Here is a 23,917-nt window from a genome sequence, read left to right as displayed (position 1 = left end):
GTGCTGTGGTATTGCCCCACATTTTAATTGCTAGTTTTACTTATTCGCGCGTTTTGAAGCAGTGTTATCAAAACTCAAAACCAGCTTTTAAGATGCGATAAGAAAAATCCGAAGGATAAGATGCATGTAATACTGAATTAACTTAGAAAAGTTTCTGGTGATACTAAATTAACTTAGAAAAGTGTCTGGTGATACTAATTTAACTTAGAAAACTTTCTGGTAAAGTTTCTGGTAATACTAAATTAACTTAGACAATTTTCTGGTAAAGTTTCTGGCAATACTAAATTAACTGAGAAAAGCTTCTGGTAATACTAAATTAACCTAGCAAAGTCTTTGTCACATACTAAATTAACCTAGCAAAGTCTCTGTCACTTATTATTTCGCTGTATTCTTATTTTCTGCCCCTTCTTTTCCGCATTGACTTTCGTCGTTCCCTCCTCTAATGTTTCTCCAGTGAGTCAACACAGCGCCTCTCTCCTAAGGCTGGATGTTAGACCTGCCACTATTCCCTGAAAGAATTTTTACCTTTATCGTGTCATCTGTTTCCCCCGTAGGATGGTAGTGCCGTCAGTGCACCTCATGCGGTGCGCTGTAGGCATTACTTAGGTTCTTTGCAACGCCCCTTCGGCTCCTAGCTGCAACCCCTTTCATTCCTTTTACTGTACCTCCTTTCATCTTCTCTCTCTTCCATCTTGCTTTCCACTCTCTCCTAACAATTAATTCATAGTGCAGCTGCGATGTTTTCCTCCTGTTACACCTTACAGTCCTTTGACTGTCAATTTCCATTTCAGCGTTGAATGATCTCATAGGTCCCAGTGCTTGGCCTTTGGCCTAAATTCTACATTCAGTTCAAACTACGATTGTATGTAGGGTCTTTTTCAAAATCACGCTACTTCCGCCTTGAGTTTGTCTCGCTTCTGATGTCCTGAAGTTGTACCTTCACAAAGGCATAGTTTGGCCGTTCATTCCTGTAAGCTCATTCTTTCATTCATTTGTTTCGTCACACTTCAGGACTGGCAGAGTCTTCGAGAGGTGCTGTGTTGCTGATCAGAACTAAAGACTATGTCCACTGATCTCTTCTTTCTGTATTTCCCATTACTTTCTGTTACTTCTTTCGAATGAACACCATAATATTCTTTGGAAGCTTCCTGAATTTCAAGTCAGTGGCCTCTGTGGTGGGCTCGTTCCATATGAATAGGGTTCATCTTCTGAATAATAATGATAAAAATTTCTTCTTCTTCTTCTTCTTCTTCTTCTTCTTCTTCTTCTTCTTCTTCTTCTTCTTCTTCTTCTTTTGTGACAGCTTCGCTATTTATACTTACGCAGTGATCATTCACAAAATATGAGTTGTGATAAAGTATTCTTTTTGTATAGCTGGGAAAAATGCCTGAGAAAAAATGTTTATTTTCACTTACATAGTTGTTTCAAAGCATCTGACATTTCTCTGTTCAGATGATTTAGTATTTTGTTATTTCAAAGTTTCTTTTCATATGGGTAAGAATTGAAGACTAATTATACTTTTTTATTCACATCTTTTTTATGCATTGTTTAACATTGTAGAATGTGGGGCAATATCATTCATGGACTTGACAGTGGTATACGAGAGGCTGGTAATAGCGTGTTCCTTTATTTCAAATTACTGTGCCAACTATGCGTAGATTCTCCAATTATAAGCTGGTAGTATAAAGTAGCACTTAAATTTCTTTTTCCCACAACTTAATCATCAGTTCCTGAGTTATTCACGACTACAGCTGCTACCAGCCTCAGTATTGTGTTAGTGTATGTTCTGCCCTAAAATGGAAAACTGCCGTATCTGCAAAATTTTCGAAATTGAGATATGCCACCTATTGGGTAGTGAAACACTAATACACAAGTTACTGCAGTTTCAGAATGATTCTTCAATGCTTTCCATGAGTATTTAGGGGGTCCCATTTGCAGTGTCTGCAAAATCAGTAGTAAGGCAAGGGAGTATCTGCCATTTTTCTCGGTTTTGTATTTTTGCAGATACTGCAGTCTCCCATTTTAGGGCAGCGTTCATGCTAAAATGTTCCCTTCTATTTTTCCCCATTTATTCATTTCTCTGCATCGATAGTCTCCTCCTGGGCACAGTCCATCACACGAAGAGAAACAGAGGTTGCACCAATTTTCTCAGCTAACGACTGTAACTTTTTTAGCAGTAATGTTGGACTAACAGTACAAAATGTGTTGTTGCACACAAGGTTTTGGCGTAAGATCGTTGTCTCTGCTAAATTCATTAACGAACGCTACTTGACAATAACTGGTTATTGCGATATGTAGTAGTGTATATACTGTAGTCAGCACATGATCAATTTCTTGGTCCATTTAACGACTAATGAAACCACCATGCTCTGATCAATAGCATGAACCTCTTAATTAAATTTCTCTTTGTCATGCACCATTTTCTTCCTCTTCAGATTGGTCATTCCTTTGCACACTTACGTAGAATTTGTCTCTTTACGTTCTCTCATTAATTTTTCATGTTTCCATTCTTATTCTTTTTTATCACTGATCAATAACATGAACTATTCAGTTAATTTCTCTTTTTCGTGCACCATCACTTTTTGCCTCTTCAAAATGGACTTTCCTTGGCATACTTACTTAGATTTTGTCTCTTTATATTCTCTCATTCATTTTTCATACTTCCATTCTTTTTATTTTTTTCTGTCACGTCATTTGAAAAACTTTATTCATATTTTTTTTTTTGTCGCGTCATTTGAAAAACTTTATTATTTTTTTGTAGCGTCATTTGGAAAACTATTCTTATTTTTTTCGTCGCTTCATTTGAAAAACTCTATTCTTATTTTATTTTGTCACGTCATTTGAACAAAATTATTCTTAATTTTTTTTGTCACGTCACTCGAAAAAGTTTATTCTTACTTTTTGTCACGTCTCTCGAAAAAGTTTACTCTTACTTTTTTGTCACGTCACTCGAAAAAGTTTATTCTTATTTTTTCACGTCATTTGAAAAAGTATTATTTTTTGTGACGTCATTTGAAAAACGTATTGTTTTTTGTGACGTCATTTGAAAAACGTTTATTCTTATTTTACGTCGCCTCATTTGAAAAGCGTTTATTTTTTGTCACGTCATTCGAAAAAATTTATAATTTTTTCCCCCGTCATTTAAAACGCTTATTCTTTTTTTTTTGTCACGTCATTCAAAAAAATTTTTTTTCCTGTCATTCGAAAAACTTTTTTTTTTTGTAGTCACATCTTTTGAAAAACTTTTGACACTTTTTTTTTTATCTTTCCGTTTGTATAAGGAAGCGAGTTGAGTCTTGACGTCAGTGCGAGTGCGGACAGATGTGAGCTAATATAAAGTTAAAACCAGTCTCTGCATTGTTTAAATACCGGCTTTACGGCATGTCTCGCTTTATTTTTGTGTTACTTATGTCACTAAGAACCGGTATATAATGTTACATTTTGCGGTCGAGAGAGAGAGAGAGAGAGAGAGAGAGAGAGAGAGAGAGAATCAATTGACACGGAAGTCTTGTCTGCTTCGTCTTGATTGTTGTTTGTTCCTATCATCCTATTCCTCATCTTCTCGTTTCATAAGTTATTCATATATATCCATCTTTGCTTTACGATCTGTTATTCCTTCCTTAACCTCTTCTATAATCCTGGTTTTGACTGCATTTTTAAGCCGAGTCTCATTTATTTGTTCATCCTTCTGTGCAGGCGTGTCATCCGTCGCTTCGTGTATGTATATATATATATATATATATATATATATATATATATATATATATATATATATATATATATATATATATTTTTTTTTTTTTTTTTTTTTCTGATCCTCACGTCAAAATATATTGATTTTGTCTGTGACTTTTGAAAACAGATTTTCGAGGACCGATAGGTATTTTTTCCCCTGAGGAGTATCAAACATAAACTTGATTTTTCTACGACGCGAATTTTTGCTCTCAAGTGGTAGATTTTTGCACAGAACGTGTCAGTGTTTGGTGCAAGCTGTCTTATATTCTAGCCTGCCTTCCTCTGTGATGACAGACAGGAGTATGGCGGATAAAATATACCAGACTTCTTTCAACATGCTGTCGTCATCAGTTTTCCTCTGCTATTTTAACATTTTATTTTTTTCCCACAGCTTACCTTTTTATCGTTTGGTTTATCATCTTGACTGGAAACATTTTGTAATCCAAGACTTTCGGCCAAGCCTTCTTACTGTGTACTATTATCCAATTTCAAGCTATGCCTCTTATTATCACCCTCCACCCCCTTTTTTTTTTTTAACTATGGGAGAACACTCACCTTGTATTTAAGAGCAAGTTTTTTCCGCCCCCCTAACAATGCTGTATTTCTTCCTGACCATTTCTAGTGTTGTATTTCACGCCAGAGGAACAACCTGAGTCGTGAAGGGGAAAAAGTATTGAATTTTAAAGAACCCTCTTCACCTGATATCAGTTGTAAAATTTTTATGAGAATTTGAAAGTTTAGGTGAACTTTGAAGAACCCTTCCCATCTTCATCAGTTTCAAAATTTTTATGGATATTTGACAGTTTCTATAGTCTGAAAGCATTGCAACTGAAGACTTCCGTTGTTCCTCTGGCTGCTAAAATCATTATCATTTGGAAATTTTAAAAACCTGTTCATCTAATCTGCCCTATAATGGAAAACTGCAGTATCTGCAGAATTTTCGAAATTGAGATATGTCACCTATTGGGTTCGTGAAACACTCATACACAAGTTACTGCAGTTTCAGAATGATTCTTCAATGCTTTCCACGAGTATTTAGGCGGTCCCCATTTGTAGTATCTGCAAAATTTTCTAAAATGAGATATACCTCCTGTTGGGCTCGTGAAACACTCATACAAAAGTTACTGCAGTTTCAGAATGATTCTTCAATGCTCTATTTAGGGGGTCCCCATTTGTAGTATCTGCAAAATCAGTAATAAGGCAAGGGACCATCTACCAATCTTCTCAGCTTTGTATTTTTGCAGACACTGCAGTCTTCCATTTTAGGGCAGTAATGTGCTCATCCTTAGACACCGAACCAGTGTACGCCATTTCTAATGTCTTTTATTTTCCCCTCACCGTCCCTCACTCCGATTAGACTCGAGTGGGATGGAAGAGGTGGACGCTTCCGAAGTGAAGGTCCACGACGCCAAGGCCAATCGGGCTCAGATCGACGAGAACATCGAGGAGATCGACGTCTCCGCCGTCATCATCAGGTAAAGTCGGGAGGTGGCTAGGTCGCACCTTCTCTCTCTCTCTATATCCATTTACTTCCTCTTACTCCTTCCTAGTGAACGCCATAATATTCTTTGGAAGCTTGAATTGAATGTCAATGGCCTCTTTGGTATGCTTGTTTCATATGTATAGGGTTCCTCTTCTGAACAATAATAATAATATAATAATAATAATAATAATATATACTTTTTAAGCTTGAATTTCAAGTCAGTGGCTCCTGTTGGCTTGTCCTACATGAATAGGTTTCATCTTCTGAATAATAATAATAATAATGATAATAATAATAATAATAATAATAATATATTCTTTGGAAGCTTGAATTTCAAGTCAGTGGCCCCTTTGGTGGGCTTGTTTCTTATGAATAGGTTTCATCTTCTGAATAAATAATAATAATAATAATAATAATAATAATAATAATAATAATAATAATAATAATAATAATAATAATATATTCTTTGGAAGCTTGAATTTCAAGTCAGTGGCCCCTTTGGTGGGCTTGTTTCTTATGAATAGGTTTCATTTTCTGAATAATATGATAATAATAAATATAATAATAATATGATATGATAATAATACAGTCTTATATTTCTTCAATAATAATAATAAAGCCTTAGATTCCTTCACAACATTAATTAGAAATGAAACTAAATTGTATTATTTTAAACATGTCAATGGCTTTTTACTATTCCTGTTCATATTTTCAGTTGATTTAACTTATTCTTTTATTACATTTGTATAATATTTTTTTCCCTGTTCTTATTTTCAGTTGATTTAACTTATTCTTTTATTACATTTGTATAATATTTTTTTTTACTTGCAGGGAGAAAGAAAAACGCGAAGCCTTAAGAGCAGAGATCATCAGTGCTGTCAAAGCAGGAGTGAGTACCCCGTAGATTGTAGACTTTTTTTTCTCTCTCTCTCTCTCTCTCTCTCTCTCTCTCTCTCTTTTATTATATACAACATATATATATATATATATATATATATATATATATATATATATATATATATATATATATATATATATATATATATATATATATATCAGTTGTTTAATACAATACATACTCATATACCTTAATATTAGGTCTCATATTGATGTTTTAAAATGATATTGAAGAATTGTAAATACTCTTTGTTTACATCGAAGTGACAGCTCGAAGCAATACATTTGGTGGTCGACGACGAGTGGAAAGTTGGAGTGAAAGTTTGAGTAAGACCAACTTAAAAAAAAAAATAAACAAACGTGAATTAACAGTAAATGCTGAGTGGGAGCACCCAGCTCTGTCGAGCGAGCTTCAGGTGAAGAGGTTTTTTGTTATTCCCCCATTCCTCTTGTTTCGTATAGAAGGACAAGATAGCTTCGTTAACGCATACCTGAAGAACGTGACACCTCCCCATTATTTAGCAGAGGCAAACGGGAGACGTAGAGGGAAATGGAATTATTTAGGAAAAGACTGATTTTAATCCTTGCCGTTCAGTCTTTCCTTTTGAACGCGGTGGGGCGTTTGTTTTCGTTGTTCTGAATCCTTCTAGAAGGGTAAACTGGGGGGAAAAAGGCAGTCCCATCTGACTGAGGAAAGAGAGAGAGAGAGAGAGAGAGGGAGAGAGAGGAAAACACACACACACGGGAAAACTGAGAGAGAGAGAGAGGAAAACACACACAGAGGAAAACTGAGAGAGAGAGAGAGAGAGAGAGGAAAACACACACACAGGAAAACTGAGAGAGAGAGAGAGAGAGAGAGGGCAAAACTGAGAGATAGAAAGAAAGAGGAAAACAGCAGGAAAAAGTCAAGGCGAAGTGGTGCTTCTCTCTCTCTCTCTCTCTCTCTCTCTCTCACCGAAGAGGCGGCGGCGGCGGCGGTGGTGGTGGCGGTGGGCGCTGAAGTGGCCTTGCGATGACTAAATTTAGCGACATGGGTTTGTCTCGAAGGTCCTGTTCATCGCTTGTTTATTAAATAGGACTGGTGCTCCTTGCCAAAAGAAAAAAAAAAAAAAAAAAAACTGAATTTCATGCAAATTTGGGGAGAACTTATTTGTTGACTTCGAGATCACATTCCGTCATCACATGCACACTCCTTCATGCCCCAGTGCTTGCTTTTTGGGCCCGAAAGTCTTGTAATCTAATCCAGTCCAATTATCTACGCAAGGTCGAGTTTAGGGACCCAGTCTCGTCAAGTGCAGCAATGCATGTGCTGCATGAATGCTCGATTTCTTTTTATTTTAATGTTTGCGAATAAAAGATCACTGGAAGAAACTAGCTGTATGAATTAAAATGCACTTATTTAATTGAGATGGCATTCCACCTTTCCAGTAATCTCTGTTTCGGGTCTTTGTATTGGACATTTCAAATAATGGATTAATGTGTAGTTAAAAAAATAAATAAATGGGTATATAAACCTTAATATGCAGATTATTTAAAACTTATGTACAAACAGTTTGTACGAGAGATATTCAGAGATAACATTTACAGAAACATCTTTCATATTCTTCCATTTTAATACGTTTATGGCCTACTTTAATGTAAGCACAACAACATAAAGGATAGATACAAATGATATAAGTCTTGAGTCGATAATCAAATACAACCGTGACCTTTTGTTTGTCAGTGGCAAGCTTCTTCAGAGCGAAGGAGCTTCTCAGTAGCAAGTGAAAGCTAGCAGTTTCATCAGGTTATCGACGGAACACTCATATCATTGCGTATTTATTTATCCCTTTAGTGCGTGTCTGTTCATTTGATATGCATGTTTTTAAGACGTTTAATTTTCTTGCTTATTTATGGGCATCGTCAGTGTTCTGTGCTTATGTAGGACAGGTTCAGGCAACTATCTCAAAAATAAGTTTTTCAAGCGTGCAGCTGCCCAAATCTGCAGAGAGAGAGAGAGAGAGAGAGAGAGAGTATGGATGATTGGAGACACATAAATTATCAAGTTCTTGACTTGATAAGTTAATGGTGTGGAGTTTGGCCACCTGATAATTCTCATGGACCTTAATTAGGACTCTTTTTTTAACCTTATACAGATGAAAATGGAAGTGGATAAATTCCGTTTTCTCTTGGTCACTTCTGATGAATATCATAAATGATGTACAGGAATTTGTCTTTCATAGCTATTACGCGAGTTCCTGTCTTCACAAGATTTAGCAGATACGAAACGGCAACATCAAAGTCAGTATTATTTACAAACACTGTCATATTTTTTTTCTCTTCTCAGCTGTTCACGATCCAGCACTTTTAGTATTGATTAGCGTAAGGTCACGGAACGAGAAATGCCATTAGTTGTGGGAAATTCTGTTTACCAGAGAGAAACTCCCACGTTTCTGGAAAGGAGGCGAAATGAGAGTCCTTGTTTGATGTTGGGCGTAAAGACTACTTTTGTTAAAGGCTCCCTTAGTCTTTCCTCGCTGTCGGGTCTTCAGTGATTCATGCCCCGTAGGGGGGTTAGCGCCGTCAGTGCACCTCACAGGGTACACTGTAGGCGTTACTAAAGGTTCCTTGCAGCGTCCCTTCGGTCCCTAGCTGCAACCCCTTTCATTCCTTTTACTGTACCTCCATTCATATTACCTTTCTTCCTTCTTGCTATCCACCTTCTTCTACCAATTATTTCATTGAGCAACTGCGAGTTTCCTTCCCAGCGCTGAATGACCTCATAGGTCCCAGTGCTTGGCCTTTGGCCTAAACTCCACATTCCATTCCAAAAATGTTCAAAATTATCTGTTTTCTCCTCGTTGCATAAATTTATTTCTTGATCTTTTGAGCCTTCCTTCAGTGGCTTCCGGATAACTAAGAGACAATAGGCAATTTGAACCTTGTTTTATCATACTGTTGATGATTAGTATTCAAATGGCATTGTAATTGAGCAAGTTGCCGTATCTATTATTGCTGTTTTTCTTATGGGCGAGACTCGGTAAAGATGAATGAACGCACAAGGTTCTCGTTCCAATATGTTATTTCGTAGAAACAATACCAGATAACTTATAATAGATTAATTATTCATTCACAGAGTTACGGCAGATACAACATTTTGAAAACTCTTGCAAACCAACTGTGTAAACTTCATTCTAGCTGTATTTTTTCAGACGGCCATTCCCGGAAATGTCAAATGATTCACTCATATAAAAAAATAAGTAAAAATTGCGCTGAAGTTCCTTCGGCGCAATCGAGTTTTCTGTACAGCCGCTACAGCAGATAATCAAGGCCACCGAAAATAGATCTGTCTTTGGGTGGTCTCGGTATAATGCTGTATGAGCCGCGGCCAATGAAACTCTCAGCCAGCCGTGGTGGCCTGTGTTGTTGCGTTGCCAGACGCACGATTATGGCAAACTTTAACCTTAAATAAAATAAAAACTACTGGGGCTAGAGGGCTGCAATTTGATGTGTTTGATGATTGGAGGGTGGATGATCAACATACCAATTTGCAGCCCTCTAGCCTCAGTAGTTTTTAAGATCTGAGGGCGGACAGAAAAAAGTGCGGACAGAAAAAAGTGCGGACGGACAGACAAAGCCGGCACAATAGTTTTCTCTTCAGAAAACTAAAAATAAAAAATAATACGATAAATGCTTCCTGTTTCCAGAAGTTCCCGTCTGCATATTTCCACGCAACTAAAGTTACTTAGTTTGTATTGCGGGAAGCTGATATAGTGCTGTCGACGAGGAATTATTAGAGTCTTATCGTCAGTAGCACACAAATATATTCATTCAGCTCGACAATGTTTTTTTTTTTTCCCTCTGACCGCAATCCTCACCCAGGTAACTCTCAGCCTTGATGTCGACCTCTGACCCCGTCGTGACCTTAGTCATTACGTCTCCCAGTATATACCTCTCTCTCTCTCTCTCTCTCTCTCTCTCTCTCTCTCTCTCTCTCTCTCTCTCTCCGTGTCACTGCAGACTCTCTCAATGGTGAAACACTTTTTGTTTATTTGTATACTACTTTTTAGTTTTCTGTGAAAGGAAACTGTTGTGCCGGCTTTGTCTGTCCGTCCGCACATTTTCTGTCCGCCCTCAGATCTTAAAAACGACTGAGGTTAGAGGGCTGCAAATTGGCATGTTGGTCATCCACCCTCCAATCATCAAACATACCAAATTGCAGCCCTCTAGCCTCAGTAGTTTTTATTTTATTTAAGGTTCAAGTTAGCCATAATCATCCTCCTGGCAACGATATAGAATAAGCCACCACCGGGCCGTGGTTAAAGTTTCATAGGCCGCGGCTCGTACAGCATTCTACCGAGACCACCGAAAGATAGATCTATTTTCGGTGGCCTTGATTATACGCTGTATAGAAACCTCGACTGCGCTGAAGAAACTTGTGGGGCATTTTTTACTTGTTGGTATTTTTTAATCATCAACACCTAACCTCGCCCTTAACAGCTCGCACTCACACTTTTTCTCCTCCTCTTGTGTCTTGGTTCGCTTTTCTTTGACATCGTGCTTCTTCTGTTTATATTCCGTAGGATTTTGCTCAGTCTAGTGAAATCCGTCGGCACGTAGTATTCTTTTTCAGGCTCGTTCATCCTTAAATTGGTTGTGTTTCATTGCCGTTTATCTTATGGGAGGAAAATTGAGGGGTGCCTTGCGAACTGCGTTTGGCTTTTATGCCTTAAGGACGTTTACGTTATAGATAGTTTTTATTTTCATTATATATATATATATATATATATATATATATATATATATATATATATATGTGTGTGTGTGTCTTCTTCTTCTTTTTCTTTTAACGTGCCTTTTCCCATTTTTGTATGGGGTAAGCACGATGCCTTCTTTGAAGGACTTTGATTTGGCTTTGGGGTAGACCGTAGTCTCGATCGGCTGCCCTGCCTGTATATATATATATATATATATATATATATATATATATATATATATATATATATATATATATATATATATATATATATATATAACTTTTCTTTTGTCAGTGTTGATTTTTGTTTATATTAAGAAAGTGTGATTGTGTATAGTGATTGCATGTGTTTACGTGTGTGTGCTTTCAAGAATACTGTTTATTATTTTGTCATTAAAATTACAGATTTCTAGTTTTTTTGGCTAACTGTAGAACACACTTGAATATATACTTGTTCGTTGTGTTTTATCCCCTGAATTCGACTTTAATCTCTACCTCTGATCTTGCCGTAGCTTTGTCCGTTTGTCAGAACACTGAGAAAGACACGTCAGATCCCCCAAGCTGCGATTTACTCTTCATTTTGCAATTGGCGAAAGAGAGAGAGAGAGAGAGAGAGAGAGAGAGAGAGAGAGAGAGAGAAAATGCCCTGTCATGATTTCCTCTGGTTGTCAGGGTCGTTTGCGATGGCATGTAATCACGCTAATGCGATCATTATGTCACTTTAATTGCCGCTTGGTACTGTTTGCAGTCAGTTAGATCTGACGTCAATTGAAAGGCCGTCCCTCGAAAGTAATCTTAAGCTCATTATGCCTTCCCGCTATTCGCTGTCAGTCGGCTGCTGAACAGTAAACCTTTTCAGACTGGTCTCGAGTTGACCACTTTCTCTTGATTTCGTGTAGTAATTTTACATTTATGTTTTTTCTCCTTTTTAGCTTTCTGTAAAAAGATAACTATTGTGCCGGCTTTGTCTGTCCGTCCGCCCTTTTTCTGTCCGCCCTCAGATCTTAAAAACTTCTGAGGCTAGAGGGCTGCAAATTGGCATGTTGACCATCCACCCTCCAGTCATCAAACGTACCAAACTGCAGCCCTCTAGCCTCAGTAGTTTTTCTTTTATTTAAGGTTAAAGTTAGCCATAATCGTGCTTCTGGCAACAATATAGGCTAGGCCACCACCGGGCCGTGGTTCAAGTTTCATGGGCCATGGCTCATACGGCTTTATAGTGAGACCACTGAAAAACATATTATTTTCGGTGGCCTTGATTATATGATGTACAGAAAACACGATTGCGCCGAAAAAACTTCGGCGCATTTTTTTACTTGTTTTTTATTTGTTTTTTCTTCTCTCTGGTGCTGGTTGGGAGAAGGGCACTTCAGTGATATAGGTGATGGTTTGGAACTTTCGTTTCCCATCATGTTCTGTTGGGTATCCAATATTCAGTTTCAAAGCCTTGAGAATGATCTGGGGGATAATGTGGGCGATGCTTAACAAAATAACACAGTCCTTACTGTGTATACTTATAGCATTAATAATAATAATAATAATAATAATAATAATAATAATAATAATAATAATAATAATAATAATAATAATAATAATAATAATACTGAATGCAAAATTGATTCACAGTTTAAGGAAATAGAAGCAAGGCGTAATCTTGTGTGTTTATAGGTCAGTGCTAATTTTCAGACAGTGTACTAAAATGATCCTTTACATAAAACAAGTAAAAAATGCACTTCGGCGCAATCGAGTTTTCTGTACATCATATAGGCTAATCAAGGCCACCGAAAATAGATCTTATCTTTCGGTGGTCTCGGTATTATGCTGTATGAGCCGCGGCCCATGAAACTTTAACCACCTGCTCGGTGGTGGCTTGCCCTATATCCTTGGCAGATGTACGATGATGGCTAACTTAAACCTTAAATAAAATAAAAACTACTGGGGCTAGAGGGCTGCAATTTGGTATGTTTGATGATTGAAAGGTAGATGATCAACATACCAATTTGCAGCCCTCTAGCCCAAGTAGTTTTTGATATCTGAGGGCGGACGGAAAAAGTGCGGACCGACAGACAAAGCTGGTTCAGAAAACTAAAAACTTAGAAAGTTGTTTCACAATTTTATCTAAATGTTACCCAGCTCCCCTGTTGCAGGCTCTTGCAAATATTTTACCATCAATTTTTCCTTTTTTTTTTTTACATAACGACACTGGAAAACTTGCAAAAACAGAATGCCATTTCCGCCTCTCTTTTTTTTTCGGCGCTTGAAGGCGAATCACAATCATAAAGGGATTACACCTTGAATAAAATTGCCCAAAAGCAGTGGTCCCCTGACCCGCTGACACGACAGAGATTCATAGTTTCTCATCCAAAGTACAGGTCCCGTGTTCCTGTGACCTCGTCTCCCATGCACGTAAACAAGTTCCCTTTCTTTAGAGACCATGCACGCTTATGTATCCTGACCGACTGACTGACTGTCCTTTCGCCTTGCGCAGTCAGACTGCCAAAATCCTATCGGTCACGTTGTTTTGTCTGCGTCCTATTGCTGAGACAATGACGCTGTTCCGTTGTTTGGTTTTGCTTGTTCTGTTAGTTTCCGTGCGTCTGGTTGCTTGAAAAAGCTATATTATTATTTTCCGCTTCTCTGCGCAGTGTACAATGACGGCTGCCTTTCCTCGTGACTCTAGCTTTATTTATTATTCTGTTCGGTGCTTAGACGCTCGGCTTATAATGACTTCGGTACCAGTCGCTTATTTTGAAATCAAGGCCTTGAAATCGTCTCTATTGCTATGTTATAGGAAGTGCGTATGAAGTTGTTCGGCAACTTTCACACTTGGCCCTGGTTGAACTAGAGATGTTGAGTAGTAGTTCTGCCTTTATGTATTGTAAAGCAGCGATGATAAGGAATACATTATGGATCTTGACAGATATTTTTCACTGTTTTATTACGCCTTGGTTCATGTCCCAGCTTCTCACATAATGTAACAAGATTCAGCTCAGGTTTTGCATTTTTCTAACTTGACTATTTTGGCGATGAGGGCAGGGATAATTCATATAAGCTGTTTTACGCAGTCATGTATATCTAAAAAAAATGTGAAGCTGAAAAACTAGGAAAATTTGGATGGTAATTATTCCGGTGGCTGTTAACTGTATTTAGGTTTAATCTGTTGGAAGGCGGTACTTGCCTTTCAGCTTATACCCAGATAAAGGGAATTCCTAAAGAATTAATCGAATGGAATTTATAGGATAGAATATAGAATTTAGGCCAGAGGTCAAACGTTGGGACCTATGTGGTCATTCAGCCCTGAAAGGGAAATTGATAGAAAGGCGTAAACAGGAGGAAAACCTCCCAATTGCACTATGAAACAATTGTTAGGAAAGGGTTAAGGAAAGTAAGATGGAAGAAAGAGAATATGAACGGAGGTACTGTAAAAGGAATGAAAGGAGTTGCAGCTAGGGGGCGAAGGGACACTGCAAAGAACTTTTAAGTAATGCTTACAGTGCACCACATGAGGTGCACTGACGGCACTTCCCTCCTACGGGGTTAAGAATTAGTCATTCTGACGTAGGCATCTCATTTCAGATTTTTGAAATCACGGAGTCAACAAAAGAAGAATTTCTGTAAAATCTCGTAGATATTTTAATAGAACTCTTCTGGAATCTTTTAACAAGAAAAGGGAGATTGCTGTAGCCCATGTGAGCTGAAGAAGGGGAATATTTGTAGATTCTTTTAGTTTGGAGAGAGGAACCCTCTCGTATCTGATTTATGATAATATATCCTTTCAAATCCTTTAACGGGTAGAAGGGAACTTCCCAGCTCCTTTATTAGAGTTGTAAAGAATTCCTATCATTTAGATGGAGAAAAGTTTATTTTTGAAATCTACTCTAATGAAGAATGGCCTTCAGCATTCATATATTATATTAGCAGAAACTGTTTAAGTTCTATGCTTCGACGATGAATCAAACGAATTGTATAAAATGCGTAATTTCAAAAGTCGCTGAAGCTATTAAAAAGTCGGAGTAGAAAGTAATGATATCCAGTATTAAATATCATGATCTGTTTGGGATACGGTTGACAGAACGGCCTGTTCAAGCAACTGAGATCGACCGATTAGGACGTAACCATCATACTGTAGCCGAAGAACTTTCACTCCTGTTCGCTGACAGTCTTTTTGTCCTAAGTAACCGAACCAGACTTCTTGTCAACTTGAACTGTGCCTCCTTTCACCTAACCCTGTCCTTCCTCTCTCTCTCTCTCTCTCTCTCTCTCTCTCTCTCTCTCTCTCTCTCTCTCTCTCTCTTTTAATATCCTAATTCTTCCTGGTTTTGTTTTTATCTAAATGGTGGTGGTTCAGACACGGGAAAAGGAAAGAGTTGTCAGATAAAAGAATGAGACGGGACGGGACTGTAGCCATGCTTTTCATCCCTCTCTCTCTCTCTCTCTCTCTCTCTCTCTCTCTCTCTCTCTCTCTCTCTCTCTCTTTCAGTGTTTGTGTGTAGTGCTTGAATGCATGTGTCCTTGAGTTTCTTATATACTTTCTCACACACACACACACACTAATATATATATATATATATATATATATTTTTTTTATAAGCTTTTATTTTCCAAGGCCTGCTTATATACACATAAAGTTATTTACCTGGTTCATTTTGACTTCATTTTGAGCAAGTAATAACAACTAAAAGTCACTGGAATATAGTTTCTAAGTGGAGCCTCCCCCCCCGAACCCCACCACCTCCAGCAAAGAGCATACAAAAAACGAGTATTTATAAGCTATCAAATGGCTCATGGGCGCGACCAGCCATAAACTTTAGGTTGTTGCTAAACAAGCAGTAAAGTTTGAGCGGACTTTAAAGCAGTCAGGTTTGCGTTGTAAGAGAATGGTCGGTTGACGAACATAAAAGTGGTAAACGCACTTCAAAGCACAGAATATAGACCTAAAATTGTAGGCCAAACGTCTGTTTAATTACAGGCCTGACTTATGCAATTTTGGAGCAAGTCTGATTTATCCGATCGCGTATTTTTAATAAATATTGACCGGATGGGAAAATAAATCATCGGCAAATGCCTCTCTTTAGTTTTACAACAGTAATGATAGTTTTTATAATTTAACTCCTGGGAAAATGGACAGAAAGTCGAGGTTTATCCCAAATAAAAAGTGAGTCTTTGATGTTTCCTCCTGCGTATGGGGCGTTGCAGTAATACAGGTGGTGTTTTGGAACTTCATGGCCCTCCATATTTTTTTCTAATTTCGAATGTCTCGCTTTAACAGTCTGTACTCGCATTGTGCAAAACAGATTTTTTCTTACTTTTGATTTCGGGTCTTCAACACGTAAATAAGAATATATTCTTCGTGTTAAACTGAAGTTTATAACCCGGTAAATTATTTATTCATTTTCCAAGATTAACCATAAAGCCAAACTCGAAATTTATTATCACCAGAGTTATAGAATGTAGTAAAGTGGTCAGGAGAGAGAGAGAGAGAGAGAGAGAGAGAGAGAGAGAGAGAGAGAGAGAGAGAGAGAAGATACTCCACATCACGTTCCCTCATTTACCTCTACTCATTTGCTTCGAGTTTGTTTTTATTCCTTAAGTTCGTACTAGTTCTTTCATTTGTAAGTCTTGTTTAAGTTTAGTGTAAACGAGTAAAAAATGCGCCGAAGAAACTTCGGCGCAATCCAGTTTTCCGTACAGCCGCTACAGCGTATAATCAAGGCTAACGAAAATAGATCTATCTTTCAGTGGTCTCGGTATAATGCTGTATGTGCCGTGGGCCGTGAATCTTTAATCGCGGCCCGGTGGTGGCCTGTCCTATAGCGTTTCCAGAAGCACGTTTATGGCTAACTTTAACCTTAAATAAAAATAAAAACTACTGAGGCTAAAGGGCTGCAATTTGGTATGTTTGAGGATTGGAGGATGGATGATCAACATACCAATTTGCAGCCCTCTAGCCTCAGTAGTTTTTAAGATCTGAGGGCGGACAGAAAAAAGTGCGGACGGACAGACAACGCCGTCACAATAGTTTTCTTTTACAGAAAACTAAAACCTACTGCACATGAATAAGTAACGATTTTCTTCTTTGATTCGAACAGCACTTATTTTCTTATGTTTACTTCGGAATGGAATGGAATATAGAATTTTGGTCAAAGGCCAAGCGCTGGTGCCTATGAGGTCATTCAGCGCTGAAAGGTAAATTTAGGGTAAAAAGGTTTTAAAGGTGTAACAGGAGGATAACATCGCAGTTGCACTATGAATCAATTGTTAGGAGAGAGTGGGAAGTAGGATGAAGGAAGAAGAATATGGGCGGAGGTACAGTAAAAGGAATGAAAGGGATTGCGTAATACTCTTAAAGACAATGTACTGCTTATCACGTTCATTTGTGAACGCATTACCTAAGCTGATTCGTTATTTTATCTCTTGGATTTTCTCTCTGTCTACCACTTTCAAGTTTTTGTTTAATTCGTTTTGAATTTTCGCTTCTTATGACGTTATTGACCTGGTAGTTTTGTTTTCTCTCTCTCTCTCTCTCTCTCTCTCTCTCTCTCTCTCTCAGAAGAAGAAGAAGAAGAAGAAATCATATTATGGATTATAGATTTTCGTTTACCTTTTGAGTATATTTTTACTTCCCTTAACTGACCACTGCAGACTCTCAGTCTCTGCATTGTATAGCTTAGGGACATCTTGCATAAGACAGCCTTTGGTAATCAGTAACAGACTCTCTCCTCTGGCACTTGCAATCTATTGTCTGCTCATCTAAACAATGAAACATCCCCATAGACACAACTTGTCAGATACTCTGTCAAGTCAGCCACGGAATGATGCCACCCGCCCGCCCCTCCCTCCTCCCGAGGCTGTGAGAAATCTGTACACTTCAGGAACAAAAGTTATAGTGACTTTGTGGTTGCTCAGTATTTATCCGAGGAGATGATCACTGCGACCCTGACCCAGTCTCGAGAGAGAGAAGGATGATCAAGTAAAATTGACCTTTTTTTAGTAGGGGGGCAGGATCACTTTGATTGTTTTACGAAGCAATTATCTTTCTTTTTTTTTATTCATTTCGCCACGTCTCTCATGCCTTGTGATGGCGTGAAGTACGACAGCAGCTGAAACGAAAGTAATAATGATATTCTGTGATATAATTATTAATGTTTTTGTGACGTTGCATCTCTTTGCAGTTTGGTTAACAAGATGAATGTGCGTTTGGCAAAAAGACCAGAGCTAGGCTATTAAATTTGCTTATTAGAAATTTAATACAAGCTATGATTATTATTTCTTGTGGCAATACTGCTTCAAAATATGTAGTAGTTAAAATCATTCATTATGCTGTTGAATCCAATGAACGGATCTTTTACTGATTTAACTTAAAAACTCACTATTTCTGTCCATGAAGTCACATGAATACATCATCTGTTTTGTCCGGAGAATGGTTGCATTATGAACCAGAAACTTATATCTTAGTCGTGCTGTTATTAACCTGGTTGATCACTTCGTTAATTACATTGTAAGGAAATCCTGCTCTTAGCTGGTAATGAGTTTTATTCAGCTCTTATAATAATAGTACTGGTGTTTTCTTTGTTGGAGACTGTGAAGAGTTTCTTCTGTAAATTGCCATTTCTTACTGACCTAGTACCCTGAAGTATGTTGGTTATATAATATGTGAGAACGCTTGGTGCTGTGTCTTATGTATTTATATCATTCCGATGGTTCTGCTTATATATATATATATATATATATATATATATATATATATATATATATATATATATATATATATATATATATATAATCAATACACAATCACTTGTGGAACAGAAATAAATTTCTGACTCACATCAGGATCATAAAAGAAGTTGGAACCTGAGTTCCACTGAATTGCTGAGTCGGGAAGTTGGGGAAAACGCGCTGGTCTGCGAGCAGTTAGCTTGCCCAGGTAATTCCATGTGTGCAGCGGCACTCAGGTTCCAACTTCTTTTATGAATTGCATGGCCTAGTGGGCAGCGCCCTTGCCTTTCAATTGAAAGACTTATAAATTCGATTATACTGTACTTATAGATCCCAAATAGAGGCCAATTCTCCTTCTCATTCCATCGTAATCCAAATAGCCATTTATATCGACAAGCTTTAAAGAAACTTGATAAAAAAAAAATAGTTTTCCTTTGTAATTGATTCTCCAGAGACGAAGCTAAAGAAGAAAAAGGAGAACTTCAGACACAACCAGAGGTGATCTTGTACCTGGGTTCTCCAATTAGCATTAATTATAGTTATCAGATGAGCTAAAGTGTGGGTAATTGACACTCAGGTAATTATGTAACGGAAGCAGTCATTAGCTTCTTAACAAACCGCGGAAAACTGTCGCGTCTCTGCCATAGAGTTTTTTTTTTTTCACACGAGATACTAGAATTGAATTGAATTGAATGCAGAATTTAGGCCAAAGACCAAGCACTGGGATCTATGAGGCCATTCAGCGCTGAAACGGAAATTGACAGTGAAAGGTTTGTAAGTGTATCAGGAGGAAAACCTCGCAGTTGCAGTATGAAACAATTGTTAGGAGAGGGTGGCAAGTAAGATGGAAGAAAGAGAATATGAAAGGAGGTACAGTAAAAGGAACGAAAGGGGTTGCAGCTAGGGGCCTAAGGAAGGGACGCCGCAAAGAACCTTAAGTAACGCCTACAGTGCACCGCACTACGGACGAACAAGAGCAGATTTATAATTTGAGACTGTGTGTGTGTAAGATAATTCAAACGAATAGGAAGCCAAGCTCCCATTTGATAGAAGTGTTCTGAAGGCTTCTCAATATAGTCGAGGAAGGAACAGTTTGAACAGATTCAATTGGTAAAATAAAATGCAGACATTTGTCAAGTCCTCCTTTTTGGGGAAAGCGTTCCAGATACAAGCCGTTCTTCTGTGAGAATCTTTAACAAGAATACTATCATAAAATGGCCAATGTGTGAGTAATGTATCAGAAACTCTCACTTTTAATGGTTATCGTTTTAGAATTAATTCATTATTCTCTCTCTCTCTCTCTCTCTCTCTCTCTCTCTCTCTCTCTCTCTCTCTCTCTCTCTCTCTCTCTCTCTCAATTTTAATGGTTATCGTTTTAGAATTAATTAATTATTCTCTCTCTCTCTCTCTCTCTCTCTCTCTCTCTCTCTCTCTCTCTCTCTCTCTCTCTCTCTCTCTCTCTCTCCAATTTTAATGGTTATCGTTTTATAATTAGTTAATTATCTCTCTCTCTCTCTCTCTCTCTCTCTCTCTCTCTCTCTCTCTCTCTCTCTCTCTCTCTCTCTCTCTCTCCAATTTAAATGGTTATCGTTTTAGAATCAGTTATATAATCTCCCTCTCTCTCTCTCAACTTTAGTGGTTATCATTTTAGCATTACTTAATTCTCTCTCTCTCTCTCTCTCTCTCTCTCTCTCTCTCTCTCTCTCTCTCTCTCTCTCTCTCTCTCTCTCCTTTATCATTTTAGCATTACTTAATCTCTCTCTCTCTCACTCTTTTGCATTATATATATATATATATATATATATATATATATATATATATATATATATATATATATATATATATATATATATATATATATATCTGGAGTGGAGCAAGCGTCTGCATTTGATTTCGTTTGCGTAGGCCTTTGTTTCTCGTAATTGGTTTTTTGGCCCTAGTATGTCGTGTAGCTGATTTCACCAAAACTAGTACCTAACAGATGAAAACATTTTAAGCTCTTTTTTAAAGGGAAACTTCCTGTACGTGCCAAAAAAGAATGGATAGTCATCAGGTGTGGTAAATCTTTTTTTTGTTTTTTTGTTTTTTTCAAAACATTGTTTGCACACGCCCAGAGGGCAAAGAGAATCCTTCATACGTCAGGCCACGGAACATTTTGAAGGTGAATCGTAAAACAGCTTTCTGCATCACTGTGATTTATTTTTCATGTTGGCGGAAGGTGAAATAGCACAGTTCCTTCTCTCTCTCTCTCTCTCTCTCTCTCTCTCTCTCTCTCTCTCTCTCTCTCTCTCTCTCTCCTTCTTTTTTGGAATAGTTCCCTGATGCCTCTGACCTAGATTCCTTGACGCACTGGGTTGTTTTTCGGCGATTGACTTCCGACCTCACAAGCTGATAGGGACAGCACGCAGTGTTTTATGATGGGGCACTGAGTTTTCCTCTAGCTGACGTCTCAGGTCGACCGTACTTCATCCAAGGCGGGCAGAGGTCAAGGACTAATGGCAGACTTCTGATGACTTTTCTGAAAGAAGAAAACGCCATGGAAGTTTGTTCGAATTATTTGTGATCGTAAGAAATTTTATATATATATATAGATAAAATATATATATTTATCTATAGTATATATATATATATGTGTAATATATATATATAAATATAAGTATATATATATATATATATATATATATATATATATATATATATATATATATATATTTATATTAAAGCAATATTGTGGGAATGATATAACAAGTAAAATTATTTAGTTTTGGATTCATAAATTCAGTATTTGTCTCTGATAACTGCATTATATCTACCTATGACTGGTATCCATGCTCTTCAGATATTTATCTTTTTAAGAGAGATACAATTATTTTATTCGTTATGGAGGGCCATCCGTTATCTTAAGCATGACCTATTCTGTTATTATTCTTATTTTTTTTTAAATATAATGTACATAAGTTTGCAGGTCATTTGATGTGTAAATTAAGAGGAAGATTTGACAGAAATATAGTAAAAAAAAGAAAAAACTACCTTCCCTAGAACGTCAAACCTGTTAAACTTATATTTATATATATACATATATATATTATATCTCTTATTTACCTATATATATATATATATATATATATATATATATATATATATATATATATATATGTATATATATGTATGTATGTGTATATATACAGTATATATATATATATATATATATATATATATATATATATATATATATATATATATATATATGTATATACATAACACAGTTTTCTAATCTCTTAATCTTTTTCTATCGAGTTTTCATATCACTTCATCTCTTCATTCATATGTCTGCCTAGAAAATTGGGTTACATGCCCAAAACGTTACACTGAAGAGGATCTTTTGCCCTGACAAAAAAAAAAAAAAAAAATTGCTTTCCCAAACAGGTTGTATTCTGTATTAGAAAAAAATTTTTTTATTGTCTACTGTTGCTTTATTCTGTTGATTGTTGCCAATGAGAAAATATCATAGAGTAGTAATATAAAGGAGAGGGAAGAATGGAAATGTGCCTCACAATATCTGGCGCGCACCGTGCGCAGACGCTGTATGTTAATTCCTCTGCTACCTTATTAACCCGTGAAGCCTAAACCCGAAGGCCTTCGTATAATAGTCATTAGCGTCTCACTATTTTACTATTTTCCGGCTTCCTGTTGCAACGAAGGAGGCTCCTCATTGTTACAGAATAATTGTTCAAGTGCCAAAGCCTTCGTTGGGGCGGTTACGGAGCCCCTAATTCGCTGTCAAGGTCACCTCTCGTATTGTTCGAGGAGGTCATGTTATCATTCATTACCTTTCTCTGTATGTTTGTGTATTCAGTACAGTTAAAGTTTGTTTTTGTGTAAAGGCTCTTCTATGAATTTATTTTTAACCGAGAGGGGTCTTAACTGTCGATGGCTGAAACGAGAGGAATATACTGTTTTAAGGTCGAATAGTTCAGAGGATAGGTGAAGGCAGCGTTTTGTAGATGTGGAAACGTGAAATACGTCATCAACTTTTTGAAGAATTCTTCATTTTGTCAGTAATATTAGCATCGTTAGATCGAATCATGGATGTAGAGACAATGAAGTATCCCACGGCTGTTTTGTACGGGTATTGTATCGCACGTACACGAACGAATACACACACATACACACACAGACACAGTCACACCTGGAAAATTCTTGGAGGTCTCTGTGGGAGGAAAAGGTGGGCGGGGTCAATGTTGCGCGGCGCGTGCTTTTCCAACCGGGAATTGGCGGAGTTCAATGTTGGCGGTTTTGACTAGGAGTCTGGGAGGAGGAAAAGGCTGTCATAATTGCCTCCGTTTTCCCTCGGTTCCCGGGGGTCAAGTGCGCGTCGTTTAACAAAATCGTCTTTGTTTTTTTTTTTTTTTCTCTCTCTCTCTCTCTCTCTCTCTCTCTCTCTCTCTCTGCAAATATTCTTTGCTTGTGGGCTGTGACACTTGCGGTTGCGAGGCTATCTGCCATATCGTTTGGGAAGCTGATGATGATGATGATGGTGGTGATTATTGCGATCATTTTTTTTTTCAGATTTCTGATGTCTGTCTCGTCAGTGTTGCTTCCTGTTTTCTCTAGGAAGTCACTAAAATCACTTGAAACTTTATGTAGCCAGTTTTGTGTTGACCCCATTCGTTGGTTGTATTGTACACATCAAGTCTTTAGGGTATTTTGGGTACGAATGCCTTTCATCTTTTCTGCGTTTGCCCTCTATAGGCAAAAATCATTCTATAATATTGCTAGATATAAGTTCAGAACTATATTAATTTCTGATCTCATATACACACGTTTTAAGTGACAGCCTGACATAACAAAATGAACGACCCAGAAAGAGAAGGAAAAATAGAATGAAATGGTTAAAAAACATCCATTTCAGTTTTCTGCCAAGAGAGGTCACTCTTGTAGATACAAGCAAGCAAGCATTACAGTTCTGCGTACAAGTACCTCCATTCCTTGTAGAATTTACTGGCTGTATTCGCAAAAGGGACCACTAACAATTGGCGTACATTCTATTAATAAACATTACGAACCTCCCTTCCAAATCGGACGAAGCTTTCGCACCAAGGTTATATTATAGCCCGCGGGTTATGGAGTAGGTCTCAAGAGTTTCCCCCCCACCCTCCAAACAGAGCTACGTAATGTGGGTCGGAGAGAAGAGGAAACTAGTTAAGAGATGCAAAAGTGGTTCTGAAGCGTTTGTTCTTGGTGCTTATTCTGTTCCCCTTTTTCTTATGGGTTTATCCTCTCTCACTGTTGTTTTGCCATTTCAGTGATTCCGCTTCCATTCGGAAATTTCTGTGGCTTGGACTCTT

The 23,917-nt window shown here is 37.5% G+C and overlaps 1 protein-coding gene across 28 annotated transcripts in view; it reads left to right on the top strand.

Moving 5' to 3' along the window:
* Fhos (Formin homology 2 domain containing) overlaps window positions 1–23,917 on the top strand; it is a 395,727-nt gene that overhangs the window by 102,731 nt on the left and 269,079 nt on the right. For all 28 annotated transcript variants that reach the window (XR_010854741.1, XR_010854734.1, XR_010854742.1 and 25 more), the window contains 2 exons: window positions 5,093–5,210; window positions 6,050–6,107. Coding sequence is in view for 18 of the 28 variants with exons in the window: in XM_067112895.1 (XP_066968996.1) it covers window positions 5,093–5,210; window positions 6,050–6,107 (176 nt within the window). In the remaining 10 variants the exon portion in view is untranslated. The remainder of the gene's footprint in view (window positions 1–5,092; window positions 5,211–6,049; window positions 6,108–23,917) is intronic.

This window comes from Macrobrachium rosenbergii, chromosome 12, assembly GCF_040412425.1.
Source record: "Macrobrachium rosenbergii isolate ZJJX-2024 chromosome 12, ASM4041242v1, whole genome shotgun sequence".
In the NCBI taxonomy this organism is placed as follows: Eukaryota; Metazoa; Arthropoda; class Malacostraca; order Decapoda; family Palaemonidae; genus Macrobrachium; species Macrobrachium rosenbergii.
This window is presented reverse-complemented; position numbering and strand designations above follow the sequence as displayed.